Below are 26,798 nucleotides of genomic sequence, written 5' to 3' on the forward strand. Positions count from 1 at the left end.
AAATAAAAGATGAATTTTCTGAAAAACTCATATGTTTTATGATGTGTAGTAATTTTGCTGTAATGCTGATGTAACCCTGATGTTTGACCCTTTGGAGGGATACATTCCTGCATGAGAAATGTTCCCTTTTTTTTTCATAAATCTTTTTATTTGCAAAATTAAACTTGGTGATCGGTACATACAAGGATTGCAGTTGTTACAGTGTTGCCTTTACATATTGTTATACAAATATATCACAGCTGGTATCATAGCATACAAGATGTTAGCAATGCATGAGTCACTTAAAGTGTTAAAGGTTCACACAGATTGCCACGGTACTCATTCCATTTTGACCAAACTGCCACTCACTTCCCGGGGCAATCCCGGGCCACATGGACTGTCTTTTCTTGTAGCATGCACCAGTCCATGTCGTTCTTCCATGTACTGAGCGTTGGAGGTGTTACCGCTCCCCGTAGGCGTGCAATATTCCGTTTTGCAATTGCGAGTTCCAGCGTCACCCATAGTCTGCCTTTCGCGGACAGATCTGTGGGATTCCAGATGTTCAAAAGGCACCTCTTAACTTCAGGCCGCAATTCAACCCCCCAGACAGCACGTATACAGTTGTGCACCCGCTTCCAGTAAGCTTGTATAAGAGGGCACTCCCACAGTATGTGAAGGAACGTCCCCACCTCCCCACACTGTCTCCTACAGAGCCTGTCCTCACTCCTGCCCATCAATACCAATCGGGTGCCAGAGATATAGACTCAGTGTAATACTTTCAATTGTATTAATCTCAATTTTTCTGATATTACTACTTCTTTGGGAGAGGAGAGTGCTTCTCTCCACTCTTCGTCATCGATCACAAGACCGTCTGTCTCCCAGAAATTTTCACTTTTGACTTGTATATATGTGTGTGCTTCTGTCCTTGCTTTGTAACTTGATTCATTTTGTTAGGACCTGCATTTAGACTACCCACTTCTGTACTACATGTGATTGCATACGAAATCCTCATTAAATCCAAGAAAAAGGAGGAACTGATGCACGAGGACTAAGGTAACCTGGTCCTTATCAATGAACGTATCCTAGTTAAAGTTATGATATGCCCAAATCGAATGTGCACAAGTGTTATAATTTTGCTGTGATCAAATAGGTCTTCATAATGGGGCTGGAGCTTGCGCATACCCTGCATGATACAAACAATAAAACAATTGTATTTCAATACTGGTCAAATCAGCAGCAAGGAGTGATGTCAGCTTAAGACAACAACAGACAGACCCTCATTAAATGTAGCACAACGTTGTATTACATAATGGTTTGCAGTGGTAATATCAATAAATCACCTGGCACTATTGATCGTTGTTCCAGTTACATATTTTATATGCTTAGAGCAGGTTATTACCTCCTTAATGCGTTCTTAATATGTTCAACTATCTTCTTACTTAAAACAGAGCTGTAAAGAAATATTGAAACCCCATTCACTGCATTTATTTCAAGAGGTATTGCAGAACCAATCCTCTACACGCTCACCTTTGCACACAGTTCCAGAATGCTCCCCTGAACGATTTTTCCAGCCTGCTCACCTTGACAATATCCACCTGTCAATGTGAATAATGGTTATTACCAAGCGGTAATCTTGAAAGCAGCAAATACTTTGAAAACATACCCCGAGACCTTACTCTTCAGTTCGTAAGACAACATTTTGCTATCTGCTATTAGGTCTGGCTTACTCTCGTTTTTAGAGGAAGGCACTCACTCTTACTCTCATCTTGAGGGAACAATTTTCCAAACAGCATTGACTAGGAGGAGGAAATAGCAAAGATGCACGTAAGGCATCATCAAAACAGGTCTTAGGAGAGACTCCAGTCTTAACCAGCATTACAGAAAGAGACAGTTAAAGAATGCATGCAAAGGCTGAATTCTCTAATGCGGCCAGAGTAGATTTTCAAAAGTCTTCTATTATCCAGATAACAAGTTGAAAAAACAAAACGGGAGTTGATCTACGGATTGTAGTGGAAATCTAAAATGACTGTACAAATCATGTACTGATGAATACTCAGTACTTTGATTCATTACGATACATCCTTACAATTCCCTATTAAAAAAACCTTCAAATTCACAAACATAAAATCACGGCAATCTACTATTTGAGAGGGGAACATTGTAAATACAATAATCACAACAATCAGACAAGTCTGTGGAAATGATCACCTAAAATGCCTCGGTCTGTAAGTAACATCTAAACTTAAACGCAGGCCTCAGCAAGAAGATGGGTACAAGAAATATCTCCTCGAGAAAACTCAATAACAGTGCAATATCGTGTAATTCGATCTGATTTATTCATGTATGTACGTTATTCAAATCTTTAAGCATAAATCATAAATTTACAAACAGAATTTTTTTTTATTTAGGAAACATTTTAAATATCAAAAAGGAGGAGTTATGTTACTGGCCTCCTAGTTCAAACAGCCCATGCTACAATTCTGACTGTGTTCATAAACATCAATAGTAATAGAAGGAAATTAATGGATGCAAAATAATGTATCAAGCCAAAAAATGTTAAATGAGTCTTGAAAGAAATTTGCTTAAGTAAACAACAGATGCGGAGCAAATGTGGAATCCATATCACTGATGGATAAAATTAAAATCCTGAAAATAATTGTATCCCTGATGCAAGAAACCATGATCAACAATGGCAGAGCTTTGCAGTATGTTCAGGACTTACCTTTTTTTTGCATCCCTAGAGACCACTAACTGGATGCATAAGAGGAAGAAGGTAACTGCTCACTGTTGGACTTGGCCCTTTTTGGCTAAAGTTCCCGAAACCTTTTGCTTTCCCCCAAGATTTTTTTCTAAAATGGTGTTGCCAACTTAGATGCTTTGTGTGTAAAGTGTAATGGTAATTGGTTGTCCATGATTAGTATGTTTGCCTTACTAGTAAAGTCCCTCGTAAAGTACACTATGTGTGTCAGAGCTGGTAATGCAAATGCTACTAGTAGGCCTGCAGCACTAATCGTGCCACCCACACAAGAAGCCTTAAAAGAGAGAACTCAGGCCTGCCACTGCAGTGCCCGAGCGCAGTTTGTTAAAATGTCATATTGTCCTGACAAGTGCACCCACTTGCCACGCCTTACCCTTCCCTTTCTATGCACATCAGTGTAGGAGAGTAGGGTCTGCTTCCTATAGTTACCCCCACTTTTTGCTGTGTTTCACTGGTTTTTCGAATTTAGTCTGGCTGTGGCCCTGCTAATCAGGCCCACAGCCTAGCTGTTCTCTCTCTAAATTGATACCATGTACTTTAGGTACAGACCAGATTGGTTACTGGGTTTGGCGTGTGAGTCCCTGTATATGGTACCTCAGGTACCCAGGGCATAGGTACCCCAGATGCCTACCAGGGGCTAAAACATGTATTATGCCACCCCTGGGAAGCCTTCCAAAATGGCACCACAGGTCTGCACTTGCAGCCTGGGTATGGTGGTGTTAGCACCCCTTACTTAGATATAGCATGCCTATATCTACCTTTACATATAGACACATATTAACCTATAAGTCACTCCTATGGCAGGCGTTGACAATCCTGAAGTCAGAGTGCTTGGTTTTATGTGGGAGGGGGCCCTAGCATGAGCTGAGCCCCTCTGCAGCTTTTGGAAAAATCTCCTTATAGCTGTTCTATAATATAGCCATGCCATATACTCTTAAGTGCAATATAATCCTCGCGGTTAATGCTAACTTTGGTTTGGCTTTATCAAAACATGTTGTGTTTGGTGTCAAACACTTTGGAATACTACCTCTCTGCCAGTTCTGGCGGCGGAGCTATCAGTTGTAGGTGTTAAGGTCTTAGCACACCCTGACTACAACTACTAGAGAGGTTTAGTAGGAAACCAAGTAGTGTAGGTAAGTGCACACACCACAACTCACTAGTCATGACTTTAAAGGCAGGACCTAGTTGGTCTCTGCCAGATGTCAGCCTGGGGAAGACATCTAAATATGACACATTCACCTTTCAAGAGTTAAGGGGTCTGTGTGCCATAAGAAAATTAAAGCAAGGACAAAGTCCCACCACCCAACAACTGATAGAAATATTAGTGTTAGATGACTTGGAAAAAACATCAGATCCTGATAGACTAGGTAATGGGGATGAGGTGCAACCATCAGCAGAAGAGGATCCTAGTGGGTTGCCCCACCAGAACTCTGATGATGATGATGATGCAGACCAGGTTAATGTCAGTAGACTCAACCTGGGGAATCCAAATCTACCTGGAGATGAAGAAGGCCAGAATGGGCCTCCCTCCATCCCCCCACCTGGACATGGTGGTGTGCCTGGATTAGAAAGATCATCTTCAGTGGAATCTGACCATTCTGGTACATCTCTAGGGTCCTATGCTTCTGCTCATAGGAGGAGAACTTCTCCTGAGAAGAGGGAGCATGAAGCTAGGATGAGAGAAGCCAAGCTTAGGATAAGGAGACAAGAAGTAGCCTTAGAAAAAGAGACCCTAGCTTTTAAGAGAGAGAGAGAAAAAGGATGGGGTTAGAGCCCCATGTTGGCAGCAATACCCCTAGTGGTAGGGATAGGTCTTATGACCATGGAAACCTAAGCAAGATTGTCCCTCCCTACCAGACTGGGGATGATATCCACACATAGATAACTGCACTGGAAAAGGCCTGCAAAGTACAGCAGGTACCACCAGGGCAGTGGGAAGCAATCTTGTAGCTCTCCTTTGCAGACAAAGGTAGAGACAAGCTCCTCACTGTTAGAGAAGAGGATGCTGACAATTGCAGTGTCGTGAAGAGTGCTCTGATAGATGGGTTTGGCCTAACCATTGAACAGTATAGGTTGCAGTTCAGAGATAACCAGAAGACACAGACTCAGTACTGGACTGACTTTGTAGATTGTACTACTAAGGCTCTGGAGGGCTGTTTGCTGGTCAGTAAAGTGTGTGACTATACAGGATTGTATAATCTAATCATGAGAGAACAGATTCTTAATAACTGTCAGAACCAGTTGTTACATCAGCACTTGGTTGACTCTGATCTGACCAGAAGGCAGACAAATGGGTCAGAACCAGGGTGAAGCAGAAGGTACAGAACCAAGGTGGTGACCAAAAGAAGCAAGACCAAAAGGTGGGGAGAAAGGTAAAGGCCAGAAGTCTTCACAAGGTCCCCAAAAAGCTTCTAATGGTGGGGTCCCCAATCTAAGAAGAAAGAAGGCCCAAGAAAACCATGGTGCAAAGTTTGTAAAAATCATACTCAGTGGACTAGTGAGTGCACCAAAAAGGAGACTGCTCCAGCCACCATTGCCCCTAAGGCAACCGTTCCCCCTAGTACAGCTACAAGCGGTGGTTCCCAACAGAAGGGTGTAGTAGGGTTAACCCTGGGAACTGAGATGGACTCTGGCCTAGTCTGAGTACCAACTCAAGCTGTTTTGATCTGTGATGGAGGCATGTGAGTCCCAGTAACCTGGGCAAAGTACAGACAAACACCTTTGATTAATGAGAAAAAAGGCTCAGGCCTACAGGGACACAGGTGCCAGTGTCACAATGGTGATACCTCACTTTGTGGACCCTGCACAAGTCATACTTGGTGAAACTTACCAAGAGACCAATGCCAGCAATGTCAGTACTACCCTTAGCATGGCTGTTATTAATTTCTCCTGGGGAGGGGTAACTGGCCTTAGGAAGGTTGTGATTAGTGCAGACCTCCCTATAGAATGTTTGCTTGGCAATGACCTCGAGACTTCAGCCTGGTCTGAAGTGGAGTTTAGGACACATGCAGAAATGTTAGCAGTCTCAGCACATGTTCTTGCAGTGACTAGGTCACAGGTCAAAAGTCTAACACTGGACAGGTACTGGATTCTGAAATAATGGACCAGTTGCCTACCAAGAAAAGGAGCAGTAGGGTTAAGGCAGTGCCTTCCCCCTTGACTCAGAGTGAGGATCAGCCTTCTGAGGAAGCGGATTGCGAGCCTGAAGAAGCAACTGTCCCAGAAGAGCCTGAACCTGATCAGGTTGAGTTTCTGGGGACAGGGGGCCCTTCCAGGGCAGATCTGAGTCAGGCGCAGTTGGACTGCCCTTCTCTTGAACCCCTCAGACAGCAAGCTGCTGCTGAGGCTGCTGGGAATACTAGTGGCATCCATAAAGTATATTGGGATAAGGGGCTCCTGTATTCAGAGAGTAGAGACCCCAAGCCTGGTGCTTCCAGGAGGTTAGTCATATCTTTGGCATTCAGGGGCTTCCTTTTGACACTAGCCCATCATATTCCCCTAGCAGGACATTGTGGCCAGAACAAGACCTGGGACAGGATTGTTCCTCACTTTCACTGGCCCCACATGTCTGAAGACACAAAGGAGTTTTGTCGCTCCTGTGTAACCTGCCAAGCCAGTGGTAAAGCAGGTGGCACTACAAAGGCCCCCGTATGCCACTACCTGTGGTGGGGGTCCACTTTGAAAGAGTGGGGATTGATATTGTTGGACCAATGGATCCTCAGACAGCATCTGGGCACAGGTTTATCCTGGTGGTAGTGGATCATGCCACCAGGTACCCAGAAGCTATTCCCCTTAGGACCACTACAGCACCTGTTGTGGCAAGAGCCCTCTTTTGAGTTTTCTCAAGAGTGGGTTTCCCTAAGAAGGTAGTGTCAGACAGAAGTGCAAACTTTATGTCTAGCTACTTAACTGCAAAGTTGAAGGAATGTGTAGTGGACTACAAGTTTACCACACCCTATCATCCACAGTGCAATTGTCTAGTTGAACGATTTAACATGATCTTAAAGGGTATGATTTAGGGTCTCCCAGAAAAACTCGGGCAGAGATGGGATATCCTGCTACCCTGCCTTTTGTTTGCGTATAGGGAGGTTCCACTGAAGGGTGCTGGCTAAAGCCCATTTGAACTTCTGTTTGGGCACTTTGTCAGAGGACCACTTTGTCTGGTGAAGGAGGGATGGGAGTTACCTCTCAAACCCCCTAAACAGGATATTGTGGACCATGTACTTGGTCTCCGCTCCCAGGTGGCTGAGTACATGAAAAAGGCAACTAAAAACCTTGAAGCTAGCCAGGAATTACAGAAAGCCTGGCATGACCAAAAAGCTGTACTGACTGTTTACCAGCCAGGACAGAAAGTGTGGGTTTTGGAGCCTGGGCCCCAGCAGCTCTCCAAGACAAGTGGAGTGGACCCCACACTATTGTTGAACAGAAGGGAGAGGTTACCTATTTGGTAGATCTTGGAACTCCCAGGAGCCCCCATAGTGTGCTTCATGTCAACGGACTGAAACCATATGTTGACAGGGCAGACATGCGCTTGCTCATGGCTACTGATGAAGGACAGGAGGAAGAGAGTGACCCTGTCTCAGAACCCTGACGATGGATCAGTTGATGGAGTAGCCTTGGCAGGCAGCCTCACTGATCAGCAGCAGACTGACTGCAGGCACGTTCTACAGCAGTACAGACATACGTTTTCACTGACTCCAAGTCAGACTACCTTGTGCACTCATGAAGTGGACACTGGGGACAGTCTGCCTGTTAAAAGTAAGCTTTACAGGCAACCTGATCATGTCAGGGACTGTATCAGGACTGAAGTCCATAAAATGTTGGAATTGGGAGTGATTGAACCTTCAGATAGTCCTTGGATTGTCCAGTAGTCCTAGTACCCAAACCTCACACCCAGGGTGGTAAGAGAGAGATGAGGTTTTGTGTAGACTACAGAGGTCTCAATGCAGTCACTAAGACTGATGCCCATCCAATACCCAGAGAAGATGAGCGCATAGATAAGGTGGCCTCTGCCAAATTTAAGAGCACATTTGATCTAACAGCTGGCTACTGGCAGATCAGACTAGCTGAGGCTGCAGAGCCAAAACAGCATTTTCAACCCCTAGTGGACATTATCAATTTGTGGTAATGCCCTTTGGTCTGAAAAATGCACCTGCTTCATTTCAAAGGTTGGTGAATAAAGTCCTAACATTCTTGGAAGACTACTGTGCAGCTTATCTTGATGATATTGCTGTCTTTAGCTCCACCTGGGAGGATCACCTGATTCACCTGAAAAATGTTTTGGAGGCCCTGCAAAAGGCAGGCCTAACTATCAAGGCTACTAAATGCCTGATAGGAAAGAGTCAGGTTGTGTACCTGGGCCACCTTGTAGGTGGAGGCCAGGTTCAACCATTGCAGAGCAAAATCCAGACCATAATGAACTGGGTTGCTCCCACTACCCAGACTCAGGTCCAAGCTTTCTTGGGCCTGACTGGGTACTATAGAAGATTTGTCAAGGGGTATGGTTTCATATTGACACCCCTGAATGACTTATATTCTAAAAGACTGCCTAAGAAAGTGTCACAAACAAAGTTAGGTTGACTAACCTTGAAAAGCCGGGTACAGCAGAAGCGATGATGATGCTAGTTCTCCCCGTCCCTATATGTGGCGCCCCCACTCACCCCCCCCCCCCCCCGTGAGCTGTATATACACTCCACAGATAGGAACTCATAAGGGGAAGGGGAACAAATGGAGAAATAAAATATAACAGTCTGGCAGCTACAAACCATCTACAGCGTGTGTGGAGGGTGCAGAAATTCACACTCTAAATCTGCATTCCATACTTTATATGGCAGCCGCAAACATCCTGACTATAAAGGCACAAAAAGTAAAAATAAAGTAAAGAAAAGAAAAAGAGTACTTGTAACAATTGTCTTGATAGCTCTAGCCTTAGTTATCAAAAACCAAAAACAAAGTCAAGATAGAAGGCTACTTAGCTGCAGACGACTTCTCACTGAGTTCATGAAGCAAGGTTCCTTCTGTACAACTCGCTGGTTATCCTGAAAGGTTAATGTCACCTCCATACAATGTTAAGACCACCCACGAAAGTAATCCGAGCCTTTCAATGGCTCTGTAAAGTATTCCTCCAAGGCGTGCGAAACTCCACGCACAAAAGAATAAATAATTTCTGTGTTCGCTAGTTCCTTCACTAGTGCGCAACAAAAGCGTTTCTTTTCTTTGAACCCAAAAAACGCTTGAAAATAACACAGATACTTGCAGCGTATCCACGGAGCAAACAACTCTGAGCTGGATAACGCTCCAGCGCGTTTCACTCCTCGCTGCCAAGGCTGTGTTCAGGTCAGAGGTCACAAAAGCGCACCAGCGTTTCTGTGAACTTCCAAGGCTACAACAAGTGCGGAAACGAACCGTGGCTAAACCCAAAAGCCCGCGGTCAGTTCTTCAAAATACTCAAAATCCAAACAAGGGGTCAGAGAGAGAGCAATGCGTCTTCCTCCGCTTGCTCGAACTGCATCAAAACACAGGTGACAAGCACCCACCAACCACAGTAAGGAGCATGTATAGGAAGTAGAGACAGTTTTAGAGGTCAGAGAGAGAAGACAGACCATTCTGCAGGCATTCTGGGATACGTAGTCAGGTATCTATGTGGCTGAAAACGTGACAGAACCCCCTCTCAACGACCGACGTCTCGGCGGTCCACCAGGCTTAGAAGGGAACGAAGCGTGAAATCGCCTCAGAAGCCCCGGACAATGCAGATTGGAACGTGGTTCCCAGGAGCGTTCCTCAGGACCATATCCTTTCCATTCAATCAGGTAATGTACACTACCCCGCACCCGCGATTGATTGGACCTCATACTCCACATCCCCCTCTACTTCCACAGGTCGAGGCCTCCCAATATCTCTAGTTCCCTGTAGATATGGTTTCAGCAAGGATACATGGAACACAGGGTGAATGTGCCAGGAAGAGGGGAGTTTCAACTTTATGGCCACCGGGTTGATCACCGCCACAATGGGATAAGGACCTACAAATTTAGGTTGAAGCTGTGTATTCCCCTTGAATTTCAAATGTTTGGTGATCAACCACACCTTATCCTCTATTTTGAAAGACGGTTCAGGGGTTCTCTTTTTATCAGCGTGTAGTTTGTCACGGTTTCTGGCTGCCTCTAACTGTACCTTGGCGTTTTGTAAGACTGATGTGAGGTGTGCATGGTGTTCTTGAATGGTGGGATGGGTAGAAAGCCCAGGTTGTTCAAAGGGCAGTAAGTTGGGATGATACCCATTGAGACAAAAGAAGGGCGAACACCCCAGAGAAAAATGGGTAGCGTTGTTGTAGGGGAACTCAGCCGTCCACAAACGCGTTCTCCACTCCTCACCCTTCTGCAGGATAAAACAACGGAGATACTGCTCTAAAGTTTGATTGAGCCTCTCTGTTTTGCCATCAGTTTGAGGATGGTAGCTTGTTGACAGACGAGCATCAATCTTCATGATCTCACACAGAGCTTTCCAGAACCTGGAAGGAAACTGTGTTCCTCTATCTGTAATGAGAATGGAGGGAATACCACATGTTGCAAGAACACCGTGGCCAATTCCCCTGACGTAGGCAACTTGGTCAACGCTATAAAATTACCCATTTTGGTCAGATGGTCTATAACCACGAGTATGGTGTTGTTACCGAAACTGAGAGGCATTTCCACTATAAAATCCATAGACACTGTGTAGGAACTGGGTTCGCCAGATCCCCGGGGGTAGCCTGGCTCGAGCGGGTAGGCACCCGAAGCTTAGGTGTAAAGTGACTATACAGCACACGCATCCACTGAGACAAGAAGTACATGCAGAGACTGAAACCACACCAGTGGATTTGATTCAAATAAATAAGTTTTATCTAAAATCAAAATCAGGGCAATCAAGAATCACAGTAGTACTAACTCATTACCTTTCCTTAAAACGCATATTTTTCAGTACTTGGCCATAAATACATAAATAAAAAAATATTAAATAGTGAGTATCTGTAGGCCCTTCAGAAAATACTGCCTTAGACAGGATTAAAACATTTCATGTAGCATTGGTAAAATCTCCAATACCTACTAGCACATGAAAGGTGGCATATGCCACACAACAATTAATAATGATAGACTACTGTTTTTACACATGGAATACACTTTAATTCCTTATACAAAACATGATATTTGATAAAATCGATACATGATTATAGACAAATGATAAAATATTTCAGCATTATAGCATATGCATAATTTCATACACACAACATTTATATAAAAAACTATTGGATGGTTTCCTGTCTACGCGTTTCGACACTAAGATGTGTCTTCCTCAGGACTGTACCATCGTAGTGCTATTTTGAGGGTTGACTAGACACACATCAGGATGCCAAGAAGATAATATTCGTATCAAAAGAAAGTAATCTAATTTTTAACAAGCACCCAGACAGGGTATGTAAACCTCGTATGGGTCTTCAATATTTTTCATTGATGTGATAGTGAAAATGAGTTGCTGACATCAATTGACCGCGTGAATTGAGGCACGTAGATATAACAATAGAGGCAGGAAATTTCGTTTCTCTTGTTTAAAAGATATGCTCTATTAATGTTAATCAACGGTGTCAAGTAGCGTATGCCTGGTTGTACTTGTTAAGTTACGCAGTCTTTTATCCTGCTTAAGCGTCTGTTTTCTAATGGTTTATATTCAAAGGCGCCGTGTAGTGTTGGTCCGGATATCTTCCGTAGACTGAGCAGTTTATTATCTAGTCCTGTTTAGACTTATCTGTAGTTGTAATTATTCAGGGACGCCGTGTAGCATTTGTCCACCTGAACGTCAAAGATTTGGCGATCCTTTATCTGTATTATAGCAGAATTGAACGGACCGGCTGTGATAAGTTCCCGGCGGCATCTAGTGTTTTTTTATATAAATGTTGTGTCTATGAAATTATGCATATGCTATAATGCTGAAATATTTTATCATTTGTCTATAATCATGTATCGATTTTATCAAATATCATGTTTTGTATAAGGAATTAAAGTGTATTCCATGTGTAAAAACAGTAGTCTATCATTATTAATTGTTGTGTGGCATATGCCACCTTTCATGTGCTAGTAGGTATTGGAAATTTGCCTGGGTGTTTTATTTACATATATTATTTGCCCTGACCCAGGAAGTTGATTCTTATCAGGGGGTCCTTGTTGCTCTACAAAGCATTGGTAAAATCTTCCAGTGAGCATCTGCAAGGAATTCGTTAAGGAGACATGCACATACATTTCATGTCGCAGGAATAAAACATTTCCTTATACCCCTGTGGGCATCTAGTCAACCTTTCCTTATGCAAGAATAAACATTTCATCCAAGGAATGACGTTTCATTACTCAGCAATAACATTCCCTAGCTGCAGGAATTAGCAGATCATCAAAAGAAGGTAAACATTTCATTGAACGTAGGTAATGCATTTCATCAAGCCAAGTTAAACCCTGCATCAAGCAACAATAAACAATCCCTCAGCCCATATATCCTACCTCTGGGCTGGCCTAGGGTGAGTGGAAACAACTAGTTCTCCCCAATGGTTGTGGTAGGAGGATTGCTGGCTCCGGCCCAGTTGCGGTATTTTCAGGGTCACTTAGGGCCAACAGGGCCCAGTCTCAAGTTCTCCAGGGGGGTGGGGCGATCACGGGCTTCCCCCTCGCTCCTGGGAGGTCCCGAGTTTGTGTGGGTTCTCTGCCCTCCCCCGGGGCTTTACCTGTGGTCTTCAGGCCTTCCTAGGGCCCCTTGCGGTGATCATAGCAAGCAGAGGAGGACTGTGGCCCTCCGGGGCCTCACTCGGCCCAGGGCGGTGTGGTGGCGGATCGGGGAGGCTCGCGACTCCTGAAGAGCCCCCGTGCCACGCTGCAGTCGGCCCCGGGCCTCGCGCTGTCGTCAGAGGCCGGGGACCGGTCGGGCACAACCTCAGCAAGGGCGCGGCACAACGGGCCAATGAAGGCGCGGCGGGGGCGGAGTCCAAGACGCGCCCCCGTCACGTGAGGCTGGAGTCGGGCTTCTTCGGCCTACTGAGGCCTAGGCAGCCTCCCGGGTGCAGCGGCGGCCCTCCCCTGGCTCTGAGGGCCGCCGGGGTGAGGCGATGAGGCGCAAGGATCTCCGCGAAGGGGGCTCTGGGGCCGCGGTCGTGAGGACCGGCCTCCAGTCACAGCGGGGATGGTGTGGACAGCGCCGGGCCTCGGCGGTGAGTTTCGCCCCGCTACCGCGCTTCTTCACCTCAGCGCTTTGGGAGACAGTCAGTGCTGCTTCTCTCTCCGGGCACAGCGCAATGGGGCAAAATGTCGCGTGGCACCTTTAGCGCCTCAGGGGGTCACCGCGCTCACTCTTCACTGGCACGTCAAGAGCAATGTCAACAGTTATTGGCAGGCTACAGCGCTCAGGGGGGAATGCAGCGCTTTGTAGAGAAAGCGATGGGGACAGGTTTCTCCTTAGCGCTTAGCTGGCAGGTTATCACTTCAGGCACAACAGCACTGGGGGCACAGGTTGATATGCGGGGCGCAGAGGTGGCAAGGCCCAATACCTGGTTGATCCCCAGTAGTCCTTGGGGGCACAGAAAGGGGGTCTTCTCGACGCCAGTTGAGTCCTGCGTCCTTCGGAGGTAAAGTCCTGGTTTCTGGATGAGGGGGGGGGGGGTTATGAGTTAAAGACTTTCCTCAGCAGATCACTTCAGGTGGTCCCTGTGTTCCCCTCCCGCGGGGACAGATCAGTGGGCTAGTTCAGTGTTCCTTACACAGCTTGGTGGGAAGCACCTAAACCCTGTCACCCCCAGTGGTATAGGTTCCTGACTTGGCCCTACCACCTAAGTCTCCTGCGTAGGGTCCCCCAAGTCAGTGATGCCCCAACTCTAGACTGACTAGAAAGTTTCCCTCCCTTTTCTTTTATAGTGGCAGTTGGCAGTTGGCAGTGGGCAGTTGGTGACCACTCCCCTATTCTGGAAGGTTCCAGGAGCTTCCTCACTCTAGCTATGAGGAGGCAGGCAGGCTGGTGTTGCTTCAATGTTTAGGGGTTCCAGCCAGCTCCTGGCTACTAGAGTGCGCCTAACAAGACCACGCTGCAGTAGCAGGGGTCAGTGGCAGCCATGTTGGGGGAAAAGAGAACCTGCACCCTAGCATTGATTAGCAATGGGAAGGTGCCCAGAGACCTAAGGCCAACAAAAAGAAGGTGGGAAAAATGAGGCAAAAGCGAAAAAAATAGGGAAAAACCACCCTAAGGCTGACAGGTCTAACACACTGTATGCCACGGAGAGGGAGGTAGAGTTATAGGTAGTAGCAGTCCGCTACTTCTTTGATGCTGTGCTTTAGCTTGTGTGCAGATGGGACATCTAGAGACATACTCTTCTATGTCTTTAGGTATTGTTTCCCACCAAAAGTATCTGGATACTGCCTGTAATGTTTTCTGGACACTCATGTGTCCACCCAAGGGAGACTCATGAGTCCATTGCAATGACTGTTTCTGTAAAGATACATCAGGTACATACAGCTGCTTGTCTCTGAATAGTAACTTGTTCTTTATTGTTCTCTGTAATGGTTCCCTGGCGACCCAGGCCTGTTCATCCACAGATTTTGTTTTCTCCTCTACTTGCTTCAAGAAGTCGGTTGGGGTTGTTATGGCCATAACGTTGGGTGCAAAAGAAGCCTTATGGAGGATAATAGGAGGTTCTTCGGTGACTGAAGGAAGGTTCTTGAGTATAGATTCTGGACGGGAAAGGGCGTCAGCTTTGCCGTTCTGTGGGCCTGGACGAAATTTGATCACAAAATCAAAATTCGAGCAGAACAAGGACCATCGTAGTTGTCGAGGAGTTAGGGCCTTCGCTCTCTTTAAAAAGAGTAAATTACGGTGATCAGTGTATATTTCCACTGTGTGTCTGGCCCCTAGAAGATGATGCCTCCATTCCTCACAGGCCCGTTTTATTGCCAATAATTCCTTATCTGTGATGCTGTAGTTGATTTCACAGGCTGATAATTTCCTAGAAAAGTAGGCAACCGGATGGAGTTGTCCTGTATCAGGGTTTCTTTGCGAGAGAATGCCTCCAATGGCATAGTAGGAAGCATCCGTTTCCATCACGAAGGGTTTGGCTGGCATCAGGGTGTCGTAAAATAGGAGCTGTTGTGAAGCGATCTTTCAGGGCTTGGAAGGATTGTTCTGCAGGGTCAGTCCACTGGAAGACAGCTCCTTTCTTGAGTAGATGGGTTAACGGCTGTATGATCTTGGAGAACTCCTTAATGAACCGTCTAGAAGTTTGCAAAGCCTAGAAAGCTTTGCAAGGCTTTGACACAAGAAGGGGATTCCCACTGGATGATGGCTTGAATTTTCTTCTGATCCATTCGTAAACCATTGGGCCCAATAACGTATCCCAGAAATTCCACCTCTGTTGCATGAAACAGACACTTCTCCAATTTGGCGTACAATTCATGCTTCTTCAGGCATCCTAGAACTTCTGCCACATGCCGAACGTATTCTTCTAGTGTGGTGGAATGTATCAATATGTCGTCTATATAAACGATGCATGACACGTCCAATAAGCCCCGTAATACCTCATCCATAAAAAACTGAAATGCAGCAGGGGCATTACAGAGGCCGAAGGGCATAACCTGATATTCGTAAAGCCCGAATTTAGTGCGAAAGCCGGTCTTTCACTCGTCTCCTCTTCGCACTCGCACAAGGTGGTATGCTCCCCTTAAATCCAACTTGGTGAAAATGTTGGCATCCTTCAGCTGGTCCAACAGTACGGGTATTAAGGGGAGAGGGTACATGTTCTTCCTGGTCACCCTGTTAATTGCTCTGTAGTCTACACAGGTTCATAGACCCCCTTCCCGTTTTGGGATGAAAAACAGAGGCGAAGAAGCAGGGGAGGTAGAAGGTCGAATGAATCCGGATTCCAATAGTTTCTTCAAATATAGCTGTAAGTAGGTAGTCTCAGCCTCTGTGAGGGCGTATATCCGACTACAGGGAATGCTAGCACCTGGTTCCAGCTCTATTACACAATCGTATTCCCGGTGTGGGTACAAGTTATTGGCTTCCTTCTCGCTGAATACCTCCTGGTACTGTGTGTAGATCTCTGGGAGTGTGGATACCGCACCAATACTCATTTCCCTCCCTCCGCTTGCTAACAGGACTGCAGGAGTCTCTTCCTGGGTGTGTTCGTGTACTAGATTCTGTGTACAATTTTCCAAACAATAGGCAGAGCTGAGGGTAATAGTACGAGCTGCCCATTTGACTACAGGATCATGTGGCGTCAACCACTGCATTCCTTCAATTGTGGAGCATCTATTAGGTCAAAGCATATATTCTCGTAATGATTCTGTCCTACTTGCATGATGAGTTGGCGCGTGTGGAAGCATACTGGGCCTGACGTCAGATCCGAACCATCCACTGCCTTCACAGGTTCTGGCATCTCTTTCCTTGTGCATATTGTTGATCTATAAAGTTGCCAGTGGCCCCTGAATCCACCATGGCATGCACCAACAAAGGCATTTCTCCTGGCCAAGTAATTGTGACACGCAAATTCATGTGGGGGACTGAAGATTGCATGGTGTTTGCTACTTCATGACAGACCTCTTCTACATCCGCTGAGCTCAAACAAGGGGTCTCTAACTTGTCTGAGCATTCTCGTTTCCCGATACACCAGAGAGGTACTCCACCACAGGAACATTTCTAGCGCTTTTATCATCCTTATAAGCAGCCTTAGTCTTAGATATACAGTCCTTGATAAAGTGACCTGCTTTCCCACAGTACATGCAAAGTCTTTGACTGCGTCTTCTGTTTCTTTCCTCGGGACTCCAGGGACCTCGTACTCCTCCTATTTGCATGGGTTCTGTACTATCATTGGATGACGATGCTCCATCAACGATAGTTCTTGGTCTAGCTGTCGGGAAACAAACCTCATAACGTTGTTTGTCTCCTTTCCGCTCTTGTAACCGATGATCGATCAGCTCTTCACAAGTGGTAGGCATATTTACCACCTGGGCCAAGACATCCTTTAATTCTCCTCTCAGCCCCTGATAAAACAGGGAGACCCTCTTGTTAGCGGGCCAGTCAGTTTCGATAACAAGGCGGTTAAAATTAGTAATGTAAGACAAAAGTTCTTGTGAGCCCTGTTTGAGCGTGATTAGCTCTTTATCTAACGAGAGCATATGAGCCTTACGATCAAACAATTTGCGCACTTCATCACAGGAATCCGAATAATTAGATAACACAGGATCATTTCTCTCGATGAGAGGAAAAGACCAGCTCGCCGCGTTGCCTCCTAGATATGACAAAATGAAAGCTGTTTTTGCTTGATCGTCATGAAAGACAGTGGGTTTGCACATAAAATGTAGTTTACATTGTCCTAAGAATGTGCCGAACTTCTTAGAATCCCCTAAGAACCTCTCTGGGGGAGCCAAAGGCAACTACACGGGCTGAGTGACATGTATGGTAGTTGGACCTTGACCTCCCTGTGTTGCTGTGGAGCTGGAATGTACAGGTGGTGGTAAGGTATAATCCCTGATATATTGAACCCCTCTAGAACTGGTAGGACTTGGCCGGGCTAAACCGGCAACTTCACGTCGAAGGGTGCCCATTTCATTCCTCATGTCCTGATTCGCCCCTCTAAAGGCATCTACTTCCATCCTTAAGGCTGTAAGGGTCTCTAATACAGAAGTTAATACTGTATTCATATCCATCGCTCGGGCGGTATGTAACCGTGGGCTTGTCACTCTGTCACAAACAAAGTCAGGTTGACTAACCTTGAAAAGCCGGGTACAGCAGAAGTGATGATGATGCTAGTTCTACCCGCCCCTATATGTTGCTCCCCCGTGAGCTGTATATACACTGCACAGATAGGACCTCATAAGGGGAAGGAGAAAAAATGAAGAAATAAAATATAACAGTCAGGCAGCCAGAAGCCATCTACAGCGTGTGTGGAGGGCGCAGAAATTCACACTCTAAATCTGCATTCAGTAATTTATATGGCTGCCGCAAACATCCTGAATATAAAGGCACAAAAGGTAAAATTAAAGTAAAGAAAAGAAAAAGAGTACTAGTAACAATTGTCTTGATAGCTCTAGCCTTAGTTCTCAAAAACCAAAAACTAAGTCAGGATAGAAGGCTACTTAGCTGCAGACGACTTCTCACTGAGTTCATAAAGCAAGGTTCCTTCTGTACAACTTGCTGGTTATCCTGAAAGGTTAATGTCACCTCCATACAATGTTAGGACCACCCACGAAAGTAATCGGAGCCTTTCAATGGCTCTGTAAAGTATTCCTCCAAGGTGTGCGAAACTCCACGCACAAAGGATAAATAATTTCTGTGTTTGCTAGTTCCTTCACTAGCGCGCAACAAAACCGTTTCTTTTCTTTGAACCCAAAAAACGCTTGAAAATAACACGGATACTTGCAGCGTATCCACGGAGCAAACAATTCTGAGCTGGATAACGCTCCAGCGCGTCTCACTCCTCTCTGCCAAGGCTGTGTTCAGGTCAGAGGTCACAAAAGCACACCTGCGTTTCCGTGAACTTCCAAGGCTACAACAAGTGCGGAAACGAACCGTGGCTAAACCCAAAAGCCCGCGGTCAGTTCTTCAAAATACTCGGAATCCAAACAAGGGGTCAGAGAGAGAGCAAGGCGTCTTCCTCCGCTTGCTCGAACTGCATCAAAACACAGGTGACAAGCACCGACCAACCACAGTGAGGAGCATATATAGGAAGTAGAGACAGTTTTAGAGGTCAGAGAGAGAAAACAGCCCATTCTGCAGGCATTCTGGGATACGTAGACAGGTATCTCTATGTCGCCGAGAACATGACAAAGTTCAGTGGTCAGTCAGCTGTCAAAAGGCATTTGATGACCTGAAGCAGGCCATGTGCACTGCACTAATTCTGCAAAGGTCAACTACTCCAGAGAATTCATTGTACAAACAAATGCTTCTGAGTTGGCGGTAGGGGCTGTGCTATCACAATTTAATGGTGAAGGTCAGGACCAGCCAGTAGCTTTTATTAACAGAAGGCTGAACCCTAGAGAGAAACGTTGGTCAGCTATTGAGAGGGAGGCCTTTGTTGTGGTCTTCCCCTTCAGTAGAGCAATTAGATTCTTTCTTTAATTCTGTCCCTAAACCACCTAATCCTTTGGTGGATTTCTCTTCTCTTGATGCCCTGATTTCAGAAAAAGAAATTCTTGCTGCCCTCTCTCTTCTCCCCAAAGATAAGACACCTGGCCCTGACGGCTTTACTGTTCGTTTCTTTCAACAATTTAAATCTGTACGGATTCCTCATTTGCTCCAGCTAATTAACCACTTTCTCTCCTCTGGTAATTCCAAAGGCTCTTTCACGCAAGCTATGCTTGTTCTTCTCCCCAAAAAAGATAAGGACCCTTCCCTGTGTAAAAACTATCGACCCATCTCCCTAATTAATACTGATTGTAAATTATATGCAAAACTTCTGGCCTACGGATTAATTCCATCATCCCCGATTTGGTCAACATTCATCAATCCGGCTTTGTTAAGGGAAGATCCATTACAGACAATTCTAGGACCCTTCTCAATATCATTCATCTCTCTGCTAAAATGGATAGTCCTTTGGCGGCCATTACTCTAGACGCCGAGAAGGCATTTGACCGTGTCAACTGGGATTTTATGTTTGGTGCCCTGCGCTGGCACGGTTTCAGTCCCACTTTTCTTAAATTAGTTCATTTGCTTTATTCTGCTCCTTCTACTTCTATATGGATTAATGGTATGCAATCTGATTATTTTCCCCTTCATAGAGGTACCAGACAAGGCTGTCCACTCTCCCACCTCCTTTTTATTTTGGCTCTCGAACCTTTCCTTGAGAAAATTCGTCAATCCCCTTCCTATTCTGGCTTTCTTTATAAAGATGTGGAAATTAAGTTTACTGCTTACGCCGACGATGTTCTGATTTACATTTCCAACCCTGCTGTTGCTCTTCCTGCTTTCTTTTCTTTACTACATGATTACTCCTCAGTTTCTGGTTATAAATTAAAATATCGATAAAACAGAAGTCCTTCCCCTCAATAAATGTTGTCTTCCTCACGTTTCAGGGCTCCGGTTTCCAATGGAATTCTGGCTCTATTAAATGCCTTGGTGTCTTATATGCTAACACCATTAGAGAAACTATCAGACTTAATCATTCCGATATACTCAAAAAGCTCTCTTCTCATATAGAACGTTGGTCCCCTCTTTTTCTTTCCTGGTGGGGTCGTCTTTCCACTATTAAAATGATGCTCCTTCCTATCGTGAACTTCTGTCTTTCCATGCTTCCTATCTCTCTCCCCAATTTCTTTTTCAAGTCTATCAATAGTCTTTTTTCCAAATTCCTGTGGAATAAGCGTAAGGCTAGAGTCTCTCTTCTCCGTCTTCAACAACCTAAACATCTTGGTGGTGTTAACTTCCCTAACATCTCACGCTTTCACTCTGCTTTTTCCCTCAAGCAAATTTGGCCTTTCCTTCTCGAAACCTCATCTCCTCCTACTACGGCTTGGAGCTCTCTGGAATTGGCTCAACTTCACCCCTTCTCCTTTCTTCTTGCCTCCAATCTCACTCAACCACCTCCTAAGCTGCTTTCACCTATTTTTAAACACTCCAAAGCTTTAACACTCTCCCTTTTTCGCTCATTCTCTGTCCTATCTACTCTTCATTTGAATACCCCACTTTGGTATAATAAATCTCTTAAACTACGCAATCGGGCGCTCTTTTGGAAGGAATGGATCGACAAAGGAATTCTCACTTATAGACAACTCATTTCTAACAATTCCTTATTAACCTTTTCAGCACTTCGTGACTCCTTTGGTATCTCTAACAAATACTGTGCACATTTTCACGAACTTCTACCTAAACTTTCCGCTATTATCTTGCAACACATCCCTTCACCCTCTTCACCTCCCCTCCTTGCATCTCCACCAAACTTTCAGGCTCCCCTTAAGGCCTCTGCTATTTATAGATTACTTTCTCCCTCACCTACTGATAGGCCTAAAACTAACCTCGAACTTATCTGGGAATCGGACCTTAATCAAACTTTTCCCTCACTTACCTGGGACTCTATTTGGTCCAAACCTCATTCCACCTCTCGGTCCGCTAGTACCACACAAACCCTTTACTTTTTTTATAATAGATTATTTTATACTCTCTGTGACTTGTTCAAATTTAAATTGTTAGATGCTAAGACGTGTTGGTCTTGTTCATGTACTTCTGGTGATTTGGTTCACATGTTCTTTCTTTGTCCTAAGGTCCAACTTATGTGGTCCTGCATTTGGTCTACACTTAACAAGATTTTATCCACTAATGTTCCTTTTCTTCTTTCTTCTGTATTTCTGGGTGGTTTGGCCCCAGTTTGGGATGTCCCGCTTCATATTCGTAAATTTATTGATCTTTGTATTGCTATTGCTTTTCAAATCATAACAACTAACTGGAAAGATACCAAAAATGTGGTTTATAATGCCTGGTGGAATTTACTCTGCCATCATCACAGATTAGACCGTGCATGCGCCTCTTCCATTCCAATGTTGATTAAACGTGATTTACTTTGGTCCCCCTTAACAGACTTTTTATCTAAAAGTGCCTCATGATCACCTGTTAATGTTATTATTCGTATTACTGTTATTACTATTATTATGTACTTTTACTATCTTTTACCTCTTTACTCATTTATTTTTTAATGCTGTTCCCCCTCCCTCCCCCTTTTTTACCCTTTTTCTTTCCTTCTCTCTCTCTTTCTTCCCCCCACAAAATGAAAAGTTATAAAAAAAAAATTCATTTGTATAGAGTTTTCCCCCTTTGGGGCTTTTCTTGTTATGATGGCACATTATTCTCCATAATTATTTTGTTTCCTGCTGCTCTTTATTTATGCTGTTGTACTGATGTTTTACATTGTTTTCTTTAATTCAATAAAGCTTTTCAAACTTAATAAAAAAAAAAATCAAAGCTATTGTATGTTTCGGATGTGCTCTCCATAATTTAATACTGTACTGTTCATAGGAGTAATTGGAGGTCTTGACTCTATAAATAGGCCAAGACTGGGAACAAACTCCCTTAGAAGCATTGGCTTCTATGATATCATACTCTTAGAGTGCCGAGGTACGACCAATTTTGTGCAATACTTTAGGTACATACCAGATTGGTTACTGGGTTACCCTTGTGAGTCCCTGTATATGGTACCTTAGGTACCCAGGGCATAGGTACCCCAGAGGCCTACCAGGGGCTGAAGCATGTATTATGCCACCCCTGGGAAGCCTTCCAAAATGGTACCACAGGTCTGCACTTCCAGCCTGGGTAAGGTGGTGTATGCACCCCTTACTTAGATATAGTATACCTCTATCTACCTTTACATATAGACACATATTAACCTATAAGTCACTCCTATGGCAGGCCTTGACAATCCTGAAGGCAGAGTGCTTGGTTTCATGTGAGAGTGGGCCCTAGCATGAGCTGAGCCCCTCTGCAGCTTTCGGAAATATCTCCTTATAGCTGTTCTATGATATAGCCATACCATATACTCTTAAGTGCAATATAATCCTCGCGGTCAATGCTAACTTTGGTTTGGCTTTATCAAAACATGTCATGTTTGGTGTCAAATACTTTGGAATACTACCCCCCTGCCAGTTCTGGCGGCGGGGGTAGCATTCCACCCTTCTAGAGGGAGAACACATGTACACACTGGTATACCCGGTTAAAGTTAAACAGAGCCCCAGCATCACAAAATGGATGCTGCTGCCACAGACACGAGTCTGCCCTCCTGCTGCTGGACGAAACTCCGGCAGGGGGAGGCCTGGACAATAGGTTTCCTGTCCAGGGAGGTGCTAGCACTTCCCCAGACAGGCTTTAGTGTATTGGGGCAGGGTGGGTTGCATTCAGTGAATGCTTTTCAGACACTGCCTGGGGCACACAAGGTGCTCCATGCATTTCCCAGTTCAAATCGGTTGCTGGGGAACTCTGGCCGGAACTGGACAAAGGGGAAGGGGTGTAACCACCTCCTCCCCAGGTCCACCCATAAGTGGGACCTAGAGTTAGTCCAACCCTTAAACTTACTATAAGAATAGGACCCCAGTCCTCCCTAGGACTTTAGATTACCCTGGACTAAACTCTGCAACATATATCTTGGACCTTCGACATTCCATAACGACTGGAAGACAGAAGAAATCTCCCTTGTGGTCAAGGAGTGACCACCCCGTCCAAACAAGCACCAAATACATCTTTGCCAGTCTGCATTTTCGAGGCTCCCGCCGGATCCCGAAGAATCTGCGACACAGGACACGGACTTCCAGACATCTCTGAAGCCGACCCGAGATCCCAGCAAAGCCGAGACCCGTAGCTGACACGAGAGAAGTGGGACCGGAACTCCTGGAGATCCTGCATTTTTGCAACTGCACCTACTTCCCGAGGTATCCCAAAGTTGTGCATTGGGGTATCTGAAGCCCCTGCCCTGAGCACCTTTTGCATCGAAGCTTAGAGGCCTACACTCTACGAGTGTTCCGTAGGCCCGCTTTGTGCATTTCAGCTCGAGGCTCCTTCGCAGTTCCTAGTCCGTTGGCTAGTGAGCCCCCACGAAGGCCAATCCTTTGTTTTTCTTGAGCTTTCCTGGTTGGTCCAGACGTGCTCGGACTACCCTCCAAAGGAGGAGTCCCACAGACCTTGCTGGTCTGAACCGAAGCCAATCTTGTCATCTTGTGTGGGTTGCTTTTGCCAAGGCTTATTGGGTCAAATCCGGTGTCCGACGCTGCAGCACTCGACATCCTTCGTGGGACAGATCGAATCCAGCTCTTGGTCGTCGTCGAAGCCTCCTGGTCCTTGTGGCTGAAGAGTCAAGCTTCACCTGGCATCTTCTTGTCGCCCTCCTAGTCACTGGACAGTGACCCAGACTCTGTCCCCTCTGCTTTCAGGTTCTTCACATCTCCGATCCACCCTTGGATCCACCCAGGCCCTTTTCCTCTTGTTGCCTGCAGCATTTCTTCTCAGCTCTCCACTGGAATCGACGACGAAACCTGACACCAAAAGACACCTATGCACCCGGCTTCCCTGGGTGAGGTAACACGAGTAATCCGGTGCTCCCATGGGTCTTGACTCTCGAAGTGTCCTAGTCTAAAAGGGTTCCATCGTAGTTCACCTCTAAGTGCCCTTAATCTTTAAAATTGTATCTTGTTCGTTCTCCATAGAAAGTCAATAGTGATTTGTGGTTGTGTTTAGACACTGCACGCGTCCCCTGTGGGTCTCCTGTGTCCCTATCTGGGGTGGTTCCCAGTTGCCCCAGCGGTTCTACAGGCCCTAGGCCTGCTTTCTAACCCTCACGTGGTTCTTATACCACTATTTTAGTATATGGTTTGTGAGGCCCCTAGGGCATAACGTATACTGTGCAACTTATCATATGCTAATTAAGTTCCTTGAATTATACTTTTACCTCTGACCTCAGAAAGAGTCCAGAGGGGTTGTGTTTAGAATAAATACATATATATTTGATATATACCTTGTGTGGTGAACTTTCATTTGATCATTCAAGAGATTATAACTGGTAAAACAACTTGCTTAACTCGCCTCTAAGTCTTAGCCTGAAGGCTGCTCTCCACAGCTACCACTAGGATTGCTTTCTATAAAGGTTGACTTTTTAGAATAGTGGACATCATATGCCAGGCCAACCAGTGTGTGGGATTACAGATTGCTGCTACCCATAATACTTACATCCACTTATTCTTATGAGAAGGAGTTTGGGCTGGACCATTAGTAGGAGAAAAACAACAAAACCCTTATGTTGGGATGGGATTAAACATTGGAATGCTTTATATAATATCCCGGACAACTTACCTTTGGTGATGGTATAGGCTACAATGGTCTCAAACCTATATATTCCTGTAACTGCTGGGCAGAAATGCCAGTGTTTAGCAGTACTGCCTACCAAATGGTAAATACGTGTGCCTGGTTTCCTGGCTTCACTTTTAAATTTAAAACACGAAAGGAAAAACTATTCTCACAAACAGGGAGTAACTGATCGGCAGGGAAAGGAGCAACAGCATTATCTCATAAAACATGAACACCTATGTAACATACAGGGTTATCAAATAATTGCAACACAAACAAGCACCATTTAACTGCTGAGGTACTACCCAAATATGCTGGAATAGATAATCATGGCTATGGGTGGTCTGGGCTACATTAACTTGTGAGATGCTCGTATTAGTAATAGCAGGCTTCTTATACACACAGAACTGAATTAAATTTTAACAATTGAAATTTATCTTCTCTATGTATTGTTGTTTATTTATCAACAATTCACACAAGTGTGACATTTTCATATTTCCAGATATGTTGTCTTGCATATTAGTTATTTTGAGTGTTCTTTAAATGGCTTCAGAGTGAAGTAAAAAACATTAATGGTTGATCTTACCTTGGTACAGCACGGACATGTGTTTATTTAATGACCATAGTCCATACAAAGCACAGATATTTTTTAAGACTGGCTGAAGTGAAGGAGGTGTGCTGGAGTCTTGAACATAATCATGAAATCGTTGTAATACGGTGAGTTCAATAAAAGCCAGAGACAAAGAGCGACAATAGTACACCTTAAAGATAAAAGTAACAAGTAATGTGCATCGTTATGTGTCCTTGTATATACTTTACCATACCTACTGCAGCATAGTTTTTATCTGGCTTAAACATGTCAAAATGAATCATAAGAATAAACATTGTAAAGGGGCCTGCGAACTAGGCATCTCTCTTGGACAAGAGTCTCTTACAGAAAATACTGCCACAATCTGGGTGACTAGATTTTATGGTGTCCACACCAAATCCAGATGCTGCAGATTTCAAGGAATATTGTGGAGTCAGCAAGACTCTAATTTAAAATTTTTGAATTGACTTCAAGTTCAAGTTCAAGTTCAGGAATTTGTATAGCGCACTACTCACCCAGAGGGTCTCAAGGCGCTTGAGGGAGGGTGGGTGCATTACTTATCGCAAAGCCAGGTTTTTAGCTGCTTTCTGAAGGAGAGGTGGTTCTGAGTAAGGCGAAGGTGAGTGGGGAGAGAATTCCAGGTTTTGGCTGCTAAGTAGGAGAAGGATCTTCCTCCCATGGTGGATCTGTGGATGCGCGGAATTGCGGCGAGGGCTTGATTGGATGATCGTAGTTGGCGGGTGGGTGTGTAGAAGGACAGTCGTGTGTTGAGGCATTCGGGTCCTAGGTCGTGGAGGGCCTTGTGTGCGTGGTTGAGGAGACGGAACGTTATTCTCTTGTTGACGGGGAGCCAGTGGAGGTCTTTCAGGTGACCGGAAATGTGAGCTTGACGGGGGATGTCCAGTATGAGTCTGGCTGAGGCGTTTTGGATGCGCTGGAGTTTTTTCTGTAGTCTGGCTGTGGTTCCGGCGTAAAGGGTGTTTCCGTAGTCCAGTCTGCTAGTGACCAGTGCATGGGTGACCGTCTTTCTTGTTTCGGTGGGGATCCAACGGAAGATTTTTTGAGCATGCGTAGGATGTTGAAGCATGAAGATGAAACGGCGTTGACTTGTCTGGTCATCGAGAGGGAGGAGTCTAGGATGAAGCCCAGGTTACGTGCGTGATCTGTAGGTATGGGTGCTGTACCCAGGGCCGGTGGCCACCAAGAGTCGTCCCAGGCAGAGGGGGATGATCCTAAGATGAGGACTTCTGTTTTGTCCGAGTTTAGTTTTAAACGGCTGTTCTTCATCCACTCGACTACTTCTTTCATCCCTTCGTGTAGGTTGTTTTTGGCGGTGTTTGGGTCTTTGGTGAGGGAGAGGATCAGCTGGGTGTCGTCTGCGTAGGAGATGATGTTGAGGTTGTGTTGTCGTGCGATGGATGCAAGGGGACTCATGTAAACGTTGAAGAGGGTGGGACTGAGTGATGATCCTTGTGGTACGCCGCAGATGATTTCGGTGGCCTCTGATTTGAATGGGGGGAGGCGGACTCTCTGGGTTCTTCCGGCGAGGAACGAGATGATCCAGTCAAAAGCTTTTCCTTGCATTACGACGTTGCTGAGGCGTTGTGTGAGGGTGCTATGACAGACTGTGTCGAAGGCGGCTGAGAGGTCAAGTAGGATTAG

At 45.3% G+C, this 26,798-nt stretch overlaps 1 protein-coding gene across 1 annotated transcript in view; it reads right to left on the reverse strand.

Moving 5' to 3' along the window:
* The window catches only part of ACOX3 (acyl-CoA oxidase 3, pristanoyl), a 502,436-nt gene that overhangs the window by 15,992 nt on the left and 459,646 nt on the right, over positions 1-26,798 (reverse strand). Inside the window, exons 15-16 of the mRNA XM_078678532.1 lie at positions 25,134-25,308; positions 1,507-1,574 (exon numbers count right to left, since the gene is read on the reverse strand). Of these exons, the coding sequence (XP_078534658.1) occupies positions 1,507-1,574; positions 25,134-25,308 (243 nt within the window). The remainder of the gene's footprint in view (positions 1-1,506; positions 1,575-25,133; positions 25,309-26,798) is intronic.

Source organism: Lissotriton helveticus, chromosome 2_2 (genome assembly GCF_964261635.1).
Source record: "Lissotriton helveticus chromosome 2_2, aLisHel1.1, whole genome shotgun sequence".
Lineage (NCBI taxonomy): Eukaryota > Metazoa > Chordata > Amphibia > Caudata > Salamandridae > Lissotriton > Lissotriton helveticus.